Consider the following 17,915-nt stretch of genomic DNA (forward strand, 5'->3'; position numbering starts at 1 on the left):
GTGTGTCTGTGAGTCTGTGTGTGTGTGCCTGTGTGTGCCTGTGTGTGCCTGTGTGCATGCGTTCACTGGTTCTTTGCCCATGATCATTGTGCCTCATCAGGGAGGTGTTCTGTGTCTCTCTGTGGAGGCCATGGGGGTGGAGGCAGCAGGAAAGGATGGATCAGAGCTAGTCAGACACTGACACATGGCTCAGAGATTAAGAGGTGACCTCTTGAGGCTGTTTCCTTAGACCACACTGACACTGCTCAACATGAAGCAACTGTAAGTACGTCGTCAAACAAAATGTACAGATAAGTAAAGTTACAATATGACAATAGACAACAAATGAACTAATTCTCAATACTGTATACTCAAAGAGTGTCGAGGACTCTGGGACAAGCAAGCCTCAGCCCAGGTGCTTGGAAGTCCATTATCTACATTGTTTTGGGCACATCTTTCTGTGGGGACGTTTTTAGAAGTCCATCTAAACTAAGATTAAGATTAAGAGTGAAACGGAGAAACCACTTCCTGTCACTTCTGGGTGTTCAATCTCTACAAGATCGATAAGCTGAAATGGCAAAGTGACTCTAGGGCTGGGACAACAACCACAATGTCTTCAGAGCCTCTTAGAGCAGCACATACACCCCGGTCAGAAAACATGCTTCTTGTGAATGGAGACCTTGTTTTCATCGCCACTTGCTACAAAGGTGAATCAAAAAGGATTTTGGGCAAAAACAACTTAGCAGCCAATTACCATTATTCTCCTTCCTCTATGCAAAGCTAACTTAACCTTTGATACCCAGAGCTGTCAAATTACTTGAAACCCAGGTCCTTAATCAATGCAGTACCTGCTGCTATTATGCTCTCAGCCACAAATGCATAGACCACCCTGAGTGACTGCCTCTTAGTGTAAATATGATTACATCACCCCTTTATTGGCAGGAAGCAATAAAACTGTGCCTTTAGCATTTCCAGTGGAAACATTCAGCACACTTCCTGTTGAGTACTTCCTGTTGGGCGATATACATGTTTTTTTGCACAGCAGGGCTTAATGCAGTGTGTTATGATACAGAGTACAGTACTCCCATTACCACCCACAACATTGCCAAAGGCCATACTACCTGCAGTTCAGACTTACTAACTCATCTGAAGCTAGGTTTGGGCCTGGCTCATACTTGGATGGGAGACCATCTAGGAAAGCTGGGCTGTTGTTGGAAGAGGTGTTGGTGTAGCCAACGGTTAGCATCTTTCAAATGTGTAGGGGTGGTACACCAATCTCCTCGCTAAGCGCCCTTTCAAATCTAGCCTCCTAATCATCCCCTATATCTAATTGGTGAATTCTCTCCTGCCCTTTCACCACCTTAGCTACTTTGTGGTGAGTGGAATGGTTGCTGTTGCATCATCCAGGTGAGTGATACACAATGGTGGTCAATGATTCTGTACAGTGGTTTGGGTGTCTTGAAAAGTGCTATATAAATGAGACATCCAAAATCACCTTCTAGTTGTTCCACAGTGGCCTTTCTGTTGGTTTGTACAACGCAGGACAGCCTCTGTTCACATTCTGCATTGATGAGTCCTGACTACCCAACACCCTATTGGCGATTTGTTTTTTTCCTCCTTAGACCATATGCAAGACATACTCATAATGGCTGACTGTGAGCACCTCACATGCCTTGTTGTTTCGGAGATGCTCTGCCCATAATTATTTGTCTCTTGGGAAAGTCACTCAGATCTTTACTCCTGCATATTTCTTCTGCATTCAACATTTCGACTATGAGTACCAAATGTTAGCTTACTGTCTAATATATCCCAGACAATAACACTATCACAATAACCATATCACTGTTTTCATGAGACAGTCAGTGTTATTCACCTCACCGAGGGTATAGAGATATGATAGAGATCTGCTCCCAGAGGACTCACCATCACGTGCTGGAGCACTTGACCCTACTGTACTGTAGCAGAAACTGAGATTTACACCCACAGTGTTACCCTTCTGCAAGGCACCAGAATCAGAAATCTGCTGTTGGAGCATTCCCCGTCCCAGGTCGGACAGCTTGACCCTGCTACATGGTGCCAGAATCAGAGATCTGCACCTGGAGTGTTCCCCATCCCACCCAGGAGCGCTTAACCCTGCCACACAGCACCATAATCAGAGATCTGCACCTGCAGTGTTCCCCATCCCACCCCGGAGTGCTCAACCCTGCCACACAGCACCATAATCAGAGATCTGCACCTGGAGTGTTCCCCATCCCACCCAGGAGCGCTTAACCCTGCCACACAGCACCATAATCAGAGATCTGCATCTGGAGTGTTCCTCATCCTGCCGCGGAGTGCTCAACCCTGCCACACAGCACCATAATCAGAGATCTGCACCTGGAGTGTTCCCCATCCCACCCAGGAGCGCTTAACCCTGCCACACAGCACCATAATCAGAGATCTGCACCTGGAGTGTTCCTTATCCCGCCGTGGAACGCTCAACCCTGCCACACAGCACCATAATCAGAGATCTGCATCTGGAGTGTTCCTCATCCTGCCGCGGAACGCTCAACCCTGCCACACAGCACCATAATCAGAGATCTGCACCTGGAGTGTTCCTTATCCCGCCGTGGAACGCTCAACCCTGTCACACAGCACCATAATCAGAGATCTGCACCTGGAGTGTTCCTCATCCTGCCGCGGAGTGCTCAACCCTGCCACACAGCACCATAATCAGAGATCTGCACCTGGAGTGTTCCCCATCCCACCCAGGAGCGCTTAACCCTGCCACACAGCACCATAATCAGAGATCTGCACCTGGAGTGTTCCCCCATCCCACCCAGGAGCGCTTAACCCTGTCACACAGCACCATAATCAGAGATCTGCATCTGGAGTGTTCCTCATCCTGCCGCGGAACGCTCAACCCTGCCACACAGCACTATAATCAGAGATCTGCACCTGGAGTGTTCCCCATCCCGCCCAGGAGCGCTCAACCCTGCCACACAGCACCATAATCAGAGATCTGCACCTGGAGTGTTCCCCATCCCACCCAGGAGCGCTTAACCCTGCCACACAGCACCATAATCAGAGATCTGCATCTGGAGTGTTCCCCATCCCGCCACGGAACGCTTAACCCTGCCACACAGCACCATAATCAGAGATCTGCACCTGGAGTGTTCCCCATCCCACCCAGGAGCGCTTAACCCTGCCACACAGCACCATAATCAGAGATCTGCACCTGGAGTGTTCCCCCATCCCACCCAGGAGCGCTTAACCCTGCCACACAGCACTATAATCAGAGATCTGCATCTGGAGTGTTCCTCATCCTGCCGCGGAACGCTCAACCCTGCCACACAGCACTATAATCAGAGATCTGCACCTGGAGTGTTCCCCATCCCGCCCAGGAGCGCTCAACCCTGCCACACAGCACCATAATCAGAGATCTGCACCTGGAGTGTTCCCCATCCCACCCAGGAGCGCTTAACCCTGCCACACAGCACCATAATCAGAGATCTGCATCTGGAGTGTTCCCCATCCCGCCACGGAACGCTTAACCCTGCCACACAGCACCATAATCAGAGATCTGCACCTGGAGTGTTCCCCATCCCACCCCGGAGCGCTTAACCCTGCCATACAGCACTATAATCAGAGATCTGCACCTGGAGTGTTCCTCATCCCACCCTGGAGCGCTTGACCCCACCACATGGCACCAGAATCTGAGATCTACCCCTAGCGGGTTTCCTGCCCTGCCTTCCTTCTTGCTGCCCCCAGTTGCCTCAGTGCTCTCCCTTCACCCCACCCTCAGGACTAGGGCTCATGCTGGACAGGAAACAGGGCCGCCTACGTCCTGCCAAGCAGAGCAAAGACTTCCATGAACATGCTGGATGGGCAGGGGCCACAGCTGGGAGGCAGCTCAGTCCATTTTCTTTCTTTTAGGTCCTCCTGTTGTCTCACACAATGCTGCATGTGATGTGGTACCTGCTGGAATCATGCAAGTGTATGGCACACAAATATGCAGAGAAAGTCACAGGTCCATTAAAAAAAAAAAACTGCATCAAACTAAATGCCTATGACAGCCATAGCTGCATGCAGAGCTAATCACATTAAAAGCAGATGCTAAAGGAAACTCAGGACATGGCCTGCGCCGAAAATGTGTCTCCGAAGATTTATAGACGGATAGATGATCTACTAGACTGACACAAGTATTACATTGTACAGCACAGCATACTTCAAATGATAAAGCAACACTTTACAGATTTATAATTCACACAATGTTTTCTTTCATCAAAATAAGCACTGCATGCTCTCCTGTGACATTTCAAAATAAAACCACACTGCTGTCTCCATCTGAGAACTGTCCTGACTGCTGCCTTGTATTTCATTTTGATTACTTGTGAGTGCGTGTTTTTGGATGGAATAAACAGATCATTCTCCCTTTCCCATCAGACAACAGGTCTACACATCGATTCCCCGTGGTGGGTGGAGCTATGTGGCTTGCGGTCGACAAGCTGATATTCGGATGATCTCCCAGTGGGCAGGATCTCAGCCTCTCCTGGAGTCTGCTCAGCCCCCCCATATTGGGAAGCTCAAACTACGTCTCCTGCATCTTTCCTTTTTAGCTTTCCTCAGAAAAGGGTGGAGTGATGTGATACATTTACTAAAGGTGCAATGGGTCAGAGGAAATGTGGTTCCCATGGTTACATTACCAAAACAAATGAAGAAGCTGAAGCAGCAGCACGATGTGGAGTGTCCCATCCGGCAACAGGGACAAAGCACTCATTAGCGGAGTTTATCTCTGAGCAACAGCCCAGTCTGAGTGATCGGTGGCAGCGGACCAAAGACTCTCCGCTCAGAATCTACTGGATTATGGAGGAGAAAAGCAGAGAATTACAGCGCTGACAGCAGGCAGATCACTGACTGGACTGCGCAAGGTGCAGGATCAAAACATAAACTAGCATACAGGGCATAGGTGGGCAGCTTTTGTAAGAAGATATATTAAGCAGTTCACTAAATGTAACTATAATTCACTGAGGAACTGCAGCTGCTACCCAGGAGGAATGTTCTGCCTGTTTTTAAATGCAGTCACAGTACGGTCAGCAACCAGAATGTTAGCTAACCACTGGCAACACAGGCACGCTTGAGTCACCCCTCATGCCCTCTGCAGTGAGTCCGAGAACATGCCCTGGCACAGCATGGGGGCGCTATGTGGGTGACCTCCATCTTTACCCTCCCCTTTCTGCCATCCCATGTGGGTTCTTTTACTTCCCAGGATGATGGGCTGCTGTTTCGGCCAGATTCCCGCTGTGCTGGTTAAAATACAGGAGAACTGCATGTCCAAAATAGGCTCCAGGGGGCTTGCAGGGGCCCGTGGGCCTGCACCCTGGCCCTCATCCAGGCCACAGAAAAGAGGGTTGCTATACTAGGCCTGGTGAGGCGTGACCTATCCGCTGCATCAGCATCATGATGCACTGCCGCTGGGACCACCACTGCTGTTTCTGTCCGTGCCACCATCATAGTGGAGGGAAAACCAAAAAGAAAAACCTAGCTACCAGAGCTGTGGCTTGTACTACGAAGCAGGGTTACTGGCTTGTCGGGGCAACTTGTCTGGGCAAAATGTAGGTGAATGAATATGAAGTCCATTTAAACTGTGGTACCTTAAATCTGACAATTTACCCGGATAAGCCAGTAACGCCACTTCGTAGTACAGGCCACTGGACTTTGACCCATTGCTGGGCCAAAGTATAGATACTCCTGGTCAGATATTACTCCAATTCAAGTGAAAGTTGTTCAATCAAATTTTTCCTTGAGTGAAAGTACTGGAGTACTTACTGGCTTTCAAAAATACTTAAGTATTCAAAAGTACATTTTCTTATACCATATTCTGTGCGCCACATGAGAAAAACCAATCACTGCTCCTATGCTGTCAGTCAATTTGCTGCTGAGCAGTTACTAAGCTAGAGGTGTGTAACTGGGTTGGTTGTTTTATTTATATTTTATTTACTAAGGAAGTTTCACTGTCTGTCTACTGCACATATGTGCATGAACATGTACACATACATTCATACCCAGACACACACACTACCATGCTATTTTGTGGGGGTGGGGTGTTTAAATGACAATGGTTGTTCTTTTGTCAATTAACTGTCTGAATTTTCCAGCCATGTGTGCTGGCAAGCTTGCCTGCTGCTCCCTGGCATCTCCTGCCTCCTTGATGGGCACGGCTCGCTGACTTAAAATGCTCCCTCATTTGCACCCCACTTCAGGACCCACTGGCTTCCTGTTAGACTGAACCCCAGGAATCTCCCATCATGCACTGGGTGAGGCAGGAGCCCCAGGAATCTCCCAACACGCGGTGGGTGAGGCAGCCAGCATTGTCCATTTCTGGCAGCTCTTGCATTGAGTAGCAGACCCAATGGGAGGAGAGTGCAGCTCTTCCATGATTAGTACTGCTTTCACATCCCAGCAGGGGCCTCCCCCATGGCACACGCCCCTTTGGCCTCCTAATGAACTCCTCCCTCCCTGCCTTAGGAAGCTGAGGCTTCTCCATCCTCCCTGATCCCTGAATAATCTGCCTTTCAGACATGCTGCTCAAACACTCTCGTGGTTAAGGAAATCCCCATGACAGCCCCTATGTCTGCCCTCCTCGCAGTGGCCCGTTTAGCTCCATTCTGTTACACTGTAAATTACCATTTGCTCTCGTCTTCCACAAAATGATTTTTTGCAGTTCCTGCCAGTCATGTGCCAGTCTGGTGTACTGTTATGGAGGGTTAATGGTGCCTATCCATTCGGGTTACCAGACCTATCCATTCGGGTTACCAGACCTATCCATTTGGGTTGCCAGACCTATCCATTCGGGTTACCAGACCTATCCATTCGGGTTACCAGACCTATCCATTCGGGTCACCAGACCTATCCATTCGGGTCGCCATCAGTACCATGTGAGGAGCCAGACGTACCATGGGAATCCAGGTGTTTGGTAGAAACCAAACCAATGCATGCTGAAAAGCAGCCATCTTTTTCCTGTACTTTTGTTGCTCATGGGCCAGCTTGGAGCAGATTGGTCAGACAGATTCAAATGGGCGGTCAAAAGCTGTTTTTCAAACACCCTGTTTAAAACAGATGTGTCACATAAGATGGACTCCCTATGAGCACCAGCACCACAACCAAGGCAGACATTTAGGCTGATCGATGCTGACAATTAATATCAGCCAGCAAAACTGCAATATCAGTTTGGCAGTCCAGTCTGTGTCAAGGGATGTTGATGATGTGCTGGTCCTACCACATGCTAAATTCCTTCTGATTGCTTGGGGGACTGTTTGCGTAAAACACACGTCCACGGTTGACATGGCGACACCACGTTGCTACAGCGTCATGGAAGCAGTGGTGTCCCACATCAAAGCGCTCCAGTGAGGCCAGGCCTCAGTGTTCCGGGGCTGTTCTAAAGCCCCACCCAATGCACGCACAAATCAGACAGCGTTCCGAGATTCGGGCGGCCGGCATTCGGCTTGATGGGAGTATGATGAGGAGGAGGAGTGAAGTGGACCCAGCGGGGCAGTGTCCCAGCAGCCAGCTAGCTCTTCACACCGGCACGGTGATGCCACACTCTGCTGTGAAATGGCAACGGCTAGAGGTGTGAACAGAAGCCGCGCATGGAGGCGGCAACAGCTAAACAAATAAGATGCCCGACCCAGGGGGCGGAGATTACAGGCAGCAATCTCAGGATGTGCTGACTGCAGCCACTGGACATGGGACTCAGTGCCCTACATCATTATCAGTAAGAGGGGAGATTATGGATGATCCTTACCTCATGCCCCCTAGGCTGACCGCCATCACATGACCAGTTACAGTGGGGGGGGGGGGGGCTTTTTTTCCTCCTGCTGATATGCCTTTCAGGTTGACTGCATGGGCTGCTCTGCCTCGCCTTCGCCCAGCTAATCTATGAGCCACTGCCCCCCCTATCTGCTCCAGAGCTTATCTCTGCCTGTTGGCACTGAGATGTATCTCACCTTCTTCGCGCAGTGCACATATATCTGGCGAGAATACGAACGTCATTAAGAGAAGTCTGCCATTTGTGTTGACGTCAACTAATAAATGACATCTCTCCAAGCGAACACGCGCGTCGCGTTCATCAATCAAAGTACTTGCCTATTTTCAGTAACCACTGATACAATCTGAGTCCCACTGACCCAGAGCGCTTCTCTGGACACAGAGGGTGCATGGTGGAGAACATGCCGGAAGGGACAGTGTTCACACACAGTGAATCAAAGGGCGAGTCAAAGTCGCACATCCATTTTAACAGCATTGTCTTTGAACCCGTGAAATGCAGGGCGCGCCGCAGCACAAAATAAGATCCGAAACATCACTGACCTGAATGTTGGCATTAAATCTGATTATACTTAAGCCGTTTTCTGTTTACCACTAATGAAGCCTGCTCACCGATCAATGAGAGCCTTAATACCAGTGTAACATGGACCCAGCAGAGTCAGCAGAACTAGCAGCAGGCGGATCCCTGCTTTGTGTCGACATCGAGGGAGACAAGGGCCACTTTGCTATGGACAGTTACCTTGGATGGAGCAGAGCAGGACAGCAGACTGCTGAGACAAAGGAGGCACATTTCTGAGAAGATAAGTGAGCAGTACCACAGTCTTTAATGAGAGAGGCTGCAGAGGCAAACCTGCCAGCTGCCTACACTTCCAGCAAAGCAGGAGCACGTGGGGAGAACGGATAGTATCGAGGGGATAACAGGCTCAGCAACAGAAGGGGAAGGACAGCCAGGTGACTGCAATGAGAGGGAACGCCACCCCAGCGCAAAGTAACAATTCTCACAGGCACATCCGAACATAGGCTCTGCCAAATGCCGATGGCTGACGTCACTTTCTTAACGTTTGCCATCTTAATATGAGCATGCCATGCGAAACTGTGAAAATGATTGAACTTCAAACTGTGAAGTCCTCTTTATGCACGTACACATACATTCATAACCAGACACACACCCAGACACACACACAAAGCTGTTGCCAAAACATGCAGCTCTGGTAAATGGGTCTGCCTGCCAGCACATCCCGGGAGATCCCTTGGAGCATGACGTATCCTTTATTTGAGCGCCTGCCACATTTTAGTGACAAACACGAGTAAAGAAGCAAAGTGGCCATGTTTATACATAAACCTCTCTCTCGAGCCAATGCACAAACCCCCAGAGAACCACAAAGCAGGTCAAGGAAACTTGCAGCTCAATCACTCACAGGGTCATAAATCCTCCCCCCCCCCCCCCACACACTCATGGAAAGCCTGGAGACAGAGGGCATGTTGCATCTGGCCATGTGCTGGAAGTACTAAGACCTCTGTAGAAGTTTGCCTCCTACTGGTTATGCACCTGGTTCCTTGCCCCTCCCACCTATTGCCTGTGATTCTGGGATGGCGGGGAACCCCTGTACATCCATGGGGTCATAAAGTCTTGGTCAGCCACCTCAACACTATATGATATATGGAGCAGGAGTGAAGCTCATGTCAACTCAAGGATGTAAATGTATCAATGCAATAACCTCACTACAGACCATCTGGGCCATAAAGAAGATGAAGAGCCTCTAATGAAAACTACTACCTTCATAGTCCATCCCAGTGCTCCTCAAATGGTCACTGGTTTCAATCTATTTCACATGTCTGCCACCATTCCTACTGCTGTATCTGCACCTAGCGATGTCTTGATCCACTTTTTGGTACCCTGGTCTGATTCATTCATTATTTATATCTGAAATGTAACTAAATATTTAAATATACATACACATACAGTACATTCTGCAAGTACCTAATTACATCTGTTGTATTAAAAGGTGCTCTCTTGCTACCTCTTCTCAAAAAGCTTTGCAAACATTGCAGGTAGCTGTTAGGTAAATTTTAAGAATTTCTACATGGCTAATATCTTGATAGTTTGTAGTTTCAAGCAAAGTGCCTCAGGTTTACTGTAGTGTATGATGGAACCGTACAATCTGACGTAAAGAAATTACATAGATCAGGCTGTGGTACCAGAGATTGATCAATTTAAAAAGTACCTAGATCGGCCCCGATTCTGATCTTTGATATAAGCTTCGGACATCACTACATGCAACTTTTGTAGAACTTGCTTGACTGATTCGTTTTATGCTTATGCTTAACCGAAACTCACTTCTCTTTGATGGTTTTATCCATATATACAGATGGATAATTTTACACGAGAAATTCCCTTGAGACATTGATTAGCCTGTGATAACAGCCACGCTCTCGGAGACTGCAGCTGATCGGGGTTTATTTGGCACAATGCTACTAGCTGAGGGCCCTTTCCCATGAGCCAGGGGGAGCAGCCCCAACATGAGGAACACGCTTTAACTTACCCATAAAAAAAAACATAAACCAACAGTAATATGTGCATAGTACTCTGAAATTTAAAGCAAACTCAACAAAAAAAACACGCGGCAAATATGGGGAGACTCTGATCCCTCAATATATCACAGCCACTCTACTATGGGGGCATTTGGAAGGGAAACATCAAGATCTTTGTGGCCACCTTCTCCTTTGGTGCTGATAAATGTTTCCTTTGCTGTGATTCCTCAGAGGCTGCTGCCAGAGCAGCAGACGGCACTGTGAATGTGCTCGCTGACATCACTTGGAGCTCCGGCTCCTCTCGCCTGACACCCTGCTGTTCCTCTACATTTGATTAATAGGGTCATTAATAGGCTATTCTGCTGAAACAGAGCTTACGCTCTGATCTTCAGCTGACCTCCAGGAACTATCAGACACTTGAAACTTTTTGGGGTGCACAGGAAATACTAGATTGGACTAATCTTTTTTAAACACGGTAATAAAGATCCTTTTCCTTTACCAATTAACCTGAAAAAGCAAGATCCATCCCACAAACTAAATATGATACTATTTAGATATAGTTATTTTGCTAACAACATCCTCATAAAATCACCATGGCATTAAACTGGACGATGGAAAAAATGAAAGGAAAAATGTCATCATCAGATTATATATATTTTGTACTCAATAGTCTTCACTACCAGGATTTGGAAATTAGTATTCTCTATGTGAAAAGCTCGGTTTTCCAATTTTGCTCATTCCCACAGGAGATAATACCAGAACATATCATTGTGCCAAGCTCTTAAATGCTCCATCCTGAAATCATACGGTACTAACCAAAGCCATGTGACTTACCAGTGTCCTGGCGGAACTGATGCATAGACTGTAGGTCGATGATGTAAGGTGCCAGCTGGGCATCGACCTGGCCCAGTACCACAGTGCCACGAGCATCTCCCTTCAGAACGTTCTCTATATGGTGGCACACGGCCGCACCGTAGGGACGCCAACGCCCGTGCTCGTTCAGCCACTCCCAAACCACCACCCGCGCGGTGTTCTGAGGAGGGTAGCCCAGCCCGTTGCCCGAGACCAGCACCCCGGAGTTGGGGCGTGCCATCACAGGTCTACTGGTGACACGGGACTCGCTAACAAGGAGGCCGGAGAGGGAGGCCAGAAATACGGCCAGGCTGACGGCAGCAAGGAAGCCAACAGCTACCGTCTGCTTGATCTGGTCGACTTTGAAAAGTCTTCAATAAAGCTGGTCCTGGGTTCCAGCTCAGCTGGAGAATGGTCAGGTGTGATATCAGCCCTCCACTGAGACACTGTGCTGTGGGCCTCTGAGACACTGAGAAGAGAGACACCACGTCCTCAGCCACTCCGTGATGTGACGGGCTGTGACGGGATGCCACACAGGGGGGTGCTGCCTCGCAGAGGGGTGCTGCCACGCAGGGGTGACGGTGCCCCACCATAAGCACCTCGTGCCGTGGAAACTGCCTCCAGATGTGCTGGATTCGCCTCCCTGGATCAGATGGGGAAAATTAACAGAATAATGGGGAAGGCTTGTTGGGGATAGCGACAATTATGTGTCTTCAGAGATATTTTAGGCAAGCATTGCTGGGTAAGATTCCATTGTCAAACAATTTGGTCGGTTTTCCTGTTGTTAAGACACCATTTTGCCACAGACCGTATCCACAGTATAAACATATATAAGGACGATCCGAAACGAAATGCAGGCATCGCGGTAATCTAAAAGGGTTTCCTTTCGCCTTAAAATGGATATCTCGATGAAGCAAAAAAAAGAAATCTCTTGTTTTCACTGCATATTCACGCCCGTCTGTGTTTAATGGAACTGTGCGCTCCAGCCTCACAGCATGCCACAATGCCAGCAGGAAATCTCACTGCTTTTCAAACGATTACTGCGATGTGTTTGCACGGAGAATTGGGATGAAGCGATTTTTTGACTACATCCGTAAACATAACATCGCAGGTTTAACAAGAGTAATGGAGCCACACAGACTTTATTCTGTCCGCACTCCTCGCATTGTCACAATCGCTACACTCACTGTGCGGCGTATCGGCCGAATTGTTTTCAACATCGATATTGCATAATTTTAATACAGACGTCAAAAATCGCCAATACGGTGAATATGGTCTCCTAATTTCAGTGCACAGTTCATTCAATAAGGCGACTGAATTCCGTAACAAAACGCGAATACAGGCATAATAGCGACCGCGTATCTGCGCTTGACCCGAAAAGCCGTAGCGTTGTTATGCTGCGGATGGCTGTTCGACGTACTCCGTTGAAACTATTCACCGTAAACGCTCTATTTGCCCCTATCTGCCGTTATAACTACGCGTTATGACTTCAAATTCCATTATAAATAAATAAAATCACTTACGAATAATTAAAGCAGTTTTTTCCAGCGTCGTCCGGGCAGACTCGGGCGTATAATTTATATTTACTGAGGAATATGGAAGTTCGATGTAAAAATTACATGCGGAATCACCGTACCTTTTTGTTATATCCGAGAATTTTTCTTAAACTAATGCGTGTCCTCCATTACTTTACAATCGGCTATCCAGAAATGTATTGGAAAAAACATGCCCCAGTTATATCCTTCCAGTCGTGTGAGGTGCATATTCATTTTTGTATGGTCTAGTAATTCAGTGCACGATTTTCCATTCAATGACCGACTGCACCGTTTGCTTCAGAAATAACCCCTTTTCATTCAGAGGATTTTCGCACAAATTATGGGATTCACCTGAATTCAGACGTAAAACGGCATATGACAGACAGCTGCGCTCACTTTCCACAGGCAAAGCAAAGATTTCCCGATGTAAGCAAAAGAACCACTTCATCTAAATCAATAGGGCATGAACCCATGTAATTTTTAGCGTTGCACCATATGAATGTATAGTCGCTTCACTAATATTTTGGCGGACCGACGTTGAAGGACCGATGGTGGCCAAACGTGCGATGTGTTGCAGGAGATCGCGAAGCTGTTGCTCTCGCCGAGTCTCTGCGTCGACTGTACGCGTAAATAGACCGGGAGCAGCTCCGGGAGGCTGGCCAGCATCATCTCAGCGCCTCCCGCTGCCGCTCTCTGCGCCCCAACCTGTTTTACAATGGCGGGCGCCGACGTGTTGATTTGATCCTAGCCTTTCATATATCCTGCTAAACTGTATATTTGGAACAAACTGAGAGGGACGGGAAATATATAGGCGCATTTTAGTTTTCGATTATTATAATTGCGACACACGGCCTTCGATATCCCCTGCAGAAGGTAGCCTAGCTGAGCTAATTCTAATTTAACGGCGACCGGGTTCATTTTATATACATCTTATTTGATTAATTGTAACGTTATATATACAATGAAATGTGTATGCATAAACACACACTGGGTTTATATAAATTTATCACAACTCATAATTCATATGTATAGTTATGTTAAAACTTAAACCAGTCTGTCCTATGGCCAGTAATGTTATATATATATTTTTCATGTGCGCTAGATCAATGCTTTGCTTACTTTAATCGCAGCGTGTTTGTGCTTCAGCACAATAAAGGGAGAAATATTGGGAGATATCTAGGTTGTAAAAATTTCTTGTCATTGGCGCTACAACCAAACACATTGTAACGTTTAATTACCTTTAATGTATTTCATAAAAATGGAAATTTTTCACTATGTGTGATTTACATGCTCTTTACCTACCTCAATAAACATTCGTGAAAATTGAGCTTCATGGGCCACAGTGTTAAGTGCAGAATATAAATTTAATTTCAAAATTTAAAAACAATCTGCGAAAAAAATAACCTTTGATACTTTAACTAAATATTCTTTGATAACTAATCAAAATAACCTACTTACACACCAATATAAACGTCAACAAAAACAAAAATCGGTGGAAAATAAGAACAAAGCATTTTTTTATACAGTATTATGATCCAATTCTCCCCATTTTCAACGACAGACTATTAATCCTGCCGCAGCCCATGCTAATTGTTTTTACCGTTGAAAACTAATAGTAATATGACTTTACTATAGGCCCAGGCCGGTCTGAGATTTCCAATTCAGGAGAAGGCTGCACACGCATTTACATGTATGTAAGAGTTTTACTAACTTGTAAATAGTCTGTAGGGTTTGCAGACTACCCTAACACATTTGATGTAGTCAATTTTAGGTTTATAATGGAATAATATAGACTTGCTGTAAGATTTTTTTGCATGAGTGTAAGAGTCTGACAGCGAGTGTCATGCCAGATGTGTGAGAACTGGCAGCCCTGTAGGCCTATTCCAATTCCAATCCTGGAGGGCTAGTCTGCAACACAGTTTGCAGGTTTCCCTGCTCAAACACACTATGTTCAGCTCGCCAGCCAATTGTAAGGTTTAGTAGGTGTGTCTGAGCTGGGAAATCTGCAAACTGTGTTGCAGACTGACCCTCCAGAACCGAACTAGGGAAGCCTGGCCTAGTGTCTGCAGTCAGTGCATAATAGTTAGACTTACATTAATTTTGACAGTTTCAACATATTGACATTTCCCCCCATTTTGGACTAAAATAGTATATACTATTAAACATGTCATCAGTAGGCCGACTCTTTATCACATAAATTATTTACTTTTTCTTTTTTTTTAGCTTAGGCTGTCGGTGGGTTGCAAGCTTGAACCAGACTGCCACCTTGTGTCAGTTAATAAAAATAGTGATTTTGTGGGTGTGAAGCTGAAACGTTTGTCTCTGCTTACCTAAAAGGCAATGGGAATTAAATACTTTTGCCTTATATAACGAACACACAAAACCAAAATTTAAATGTAACTAAAAAGACACATGTACTTTCACTGTATGTTTTTACGAATTATGGAAATGAATTCACCTTAAACTGGTTCCAGTGCCTCTCTAACTTTTTGCTCAGGCTCCCCTTTAGTGCATAAAGATTTTCATGCTCCCCCCCAGTACACCCGCTCTTTTGGCATTTTTTTATTGCATTCACAGATTTTTATTAAATTGTTTCCCCCTGTGGGGACCAAAAAATGGTCCCCACATCAAAACAGCATGTATTTATCTCATTGTGAGGAGATTACATAACCCACACACACACAGCGAGAAAGCAAGATTGGCCTCTCAATATTTAAATAAATATAAATAAAACCACAATTTAGTCTTGCATATGACACATATTAACAGAAAACAAGTGCAAAGAACTCTCAAAAATGTAACTCAAGAAAACTCAAGCGTCCTCTCAAAAATGTAAACAAGCATCAGCCTAGTGAAAACCAATTGGATTGTGCTTATTTCCACACCCAAGGGGGTATTCCAGAAAACAGGGGGCTCATTTATAAAGGCTTTGTATGAATGAATAAGATAAGATAAACATTTGTAGGCACATTTATATGATAAATTTAGGATTTATAAAGAAGCTATACATAATTAAAATGGTAACACTCTACTTGATGGTGCTCAGATACTTAGCAATAACTTAATTACTACTGAAGTATAAATTATGAGCAAATCATAAAGAAATATAGTTGCTACTTCAGATACAAGGTGCATCATGATTTATTAATGATTGTTACAATGAGGCATGGTGACAGTGGGGATGAGAGTGATGATCCATGGAATGGCTCCAACAAAAAAAAAGGGGGTCAATACAAAACGAAACGGAAAACCGAAGAACTAACTAAAATAAACCATAAGTAACGCCACAATGGAACTAAACAAAACAGGGAGCAAGACTAAGAAATAACCACAGCTACAGACACGAAGTAACACCTATAACAACTGACTGGGGAACTGACCAAAGGCGGGCACTTAAATACTTAGATAACGAAGACTAACAAAGGGCAGGTGTAGACCATCACAAACAAATCAAAATAAGCAAGTAACAAACACAGGAACTAGTATACACTGGCAACACTGAGGGCTAACACTATGGAAGACTAGGAACAAACAAAACAAAGTAGAACAGGGCATAAGCAAAGTAAATCAAATGGGGACAAAACAGATGGGACAGACACCGACCCTGACAATGATGAACAAACATGAGATCAGCATATCACTTGTGTTATTCATTAGTGTCAGCGTCAGCACCCACCTGCCCTTGCCCTTCGTATCTCTACCCTATTTGGTCAGCAGGTGTCCATGGATATCCCGCCTGGTACTCCCTGTCTAACCCCTTTATGTTCCCCTGCTCTCTAGACTGCCACATGACTCAGGGGGTTGAGTGTGTGGCACAAAAGCTGCAACACTACAATCACAAATTCAAGACCAGCCTCACCTGTTTTGTTTCATTTTTGTTTTTTGTTCCTAGTGTGTGTTGTAGTTATTCCTTTATGATTTGTTAATTTGATTATACTTTGCACCTGTTCATTGTTTTCCCTGGTGTTCCTGTATATTTAAGTGCCTGCCTGTGATCAGTCCCTTAGTGAGTATTTGTGAATGTTACTGCAGGTTTGTTACTCTGTTCAGCTGCCTAATTCTCAGTTCTATTCCCTGTATTTTGCTTAGTTCTATGGTTTTAGTTCATTCATGATTATTCCCCCTCTTCTTGTGCTGGTACGTTGTCGTGGTGGGGAGGCTTGTGCATCTCGATGACCACTGAGAGCTATAACGGTGGGGGCTTTGCTCCTGGCAGGTTCAACCAAGCTGGGCAGGTTTCAGTATAGAGACCAGATGAAATTCAGCACCTGGTCCCCCGGGTTGGGCGTGGGGCAAATGACTCCACCCCATAAAACTTCCATAAAGTTATGGAAATGACGACAATTGCTACAATTATGGATCCTGTAGTGGACCTGAGCCAAAAACTGGCAGTATGATTACTTCTGATGAAAGCCCAACCCACCACCAGGTAGTGATCAGTTGACAACATATTCACATGCACTAAGCCAGCAGGACAGCACATTCAGCATTACAGGTGCATGTTTTCTTTCTTTTTTCATGAACAGGACTGGCTATTAATAAACAGCATTCAGAGGCAAGGTATGGTACTGAACCTAAGAATGTAAAGTAGTTACTAGATAACGAGGCTATTCCTCAATAAGCCTCATTGGTTTCACAATTACACATCCACTTGCCGTCTTAACAGGAAGCATTTCGGACCCTGTTGGACTGACACTCCTTTCAGGTGTGTTGTTTTAAATGTCTTGTTCTTTTGTTGTGCAGGAGTTGTCACAATAATCCTGTCACTTACTGTCTGAGTGCAGAAGAGCCTTGTTATCTTGTTGCTTGGTATTCATCCAGAGAAAACTTTTGTTTTCTCCTGAGCACATGTCCATCCAGTGTTTGTACCACATAAGATCTGGGGTGTTTATCAAGTGCTGTAACCCATGTCTTGTGCCACACGCTATCCTGCCAGTCTTACACTGTCTCCTACCTGAAGCTGTTGAAGCAACTGGAACCCTTGATCAAAGTATTTCTTCTGCCTCCTTTTCCTGGATTCTAACAAACTTTTCACTGAACTATTTGGTATGTGCATCTTTAGCAGTTTTTGAGGTTCTTTTTCACCTGCCCATCAGCAGCTGTGCTGGTGATGCTCCAATGTCTTCCATTGGGATACAGCTCCAGTTCAGCACAGCAAGGTAAGGATCTCTTCCTGCAGCCTTAGACTTTTTCAGCATGATCTTTGTTATGATG

General features: G+C 45.9%; 1 protein-coding gene across 4 annotated transcripts in view; it reads right to left on the reverse strand.

The window, feature by feature from the left end:
- dtx1 (deltex 1, E3 ubiquitin ligase) overlaps window positions 1-13,359 on the reverse strand; it is a 51,712-nt gene extending 38,353 nt beyond the window's left edge. The window contains exons 1-3 of one of the 4 annotated variants that reach the window (XM_023803029.2): window positions 13,053-13,359; window positions 12,690-12,752; window positions 11,149-11,809 (exon numbers count right to left, since the gene is read on the reverse strand). In XM_023803029.2, the coding sequence (XP_023658797.1) occupies window positions 11,149-11,407 (259 nt within the window). In that variant the 5' untranslated portion in view covers window positions 11,408-11,809; window positions 12,690-12,752; window positions 13,053-13,359. Of the gene's footprint in view, window positions 1-11,148; window positions 11,810-12,689 lie in introns of all 4 variants that reach the window. The other 3 variants (XM_023803028.2, XM_023803027.2, XM_023803026.2) reach the window with 3 other exon arrangements.
- Window positions 13,360-17,915: the final 4,556 nt, after the last annotated feature.

Source organism: Paramormyrops kingsleyae, chromosome 2, assembly GCF_048594095.1.
Source record: "Paramormyrops kingsleyae isolate MSU_618 chromosome 2, PKINGS_0.4, whole genome shotgun sequence".
Lineage (NCBI taxonomy): Eukaryota > Metazoa > Chordata > Actinopteri > Osteoglossiformes > Mormyridae > Paramormyrops > Paramormyrops kingsleyae.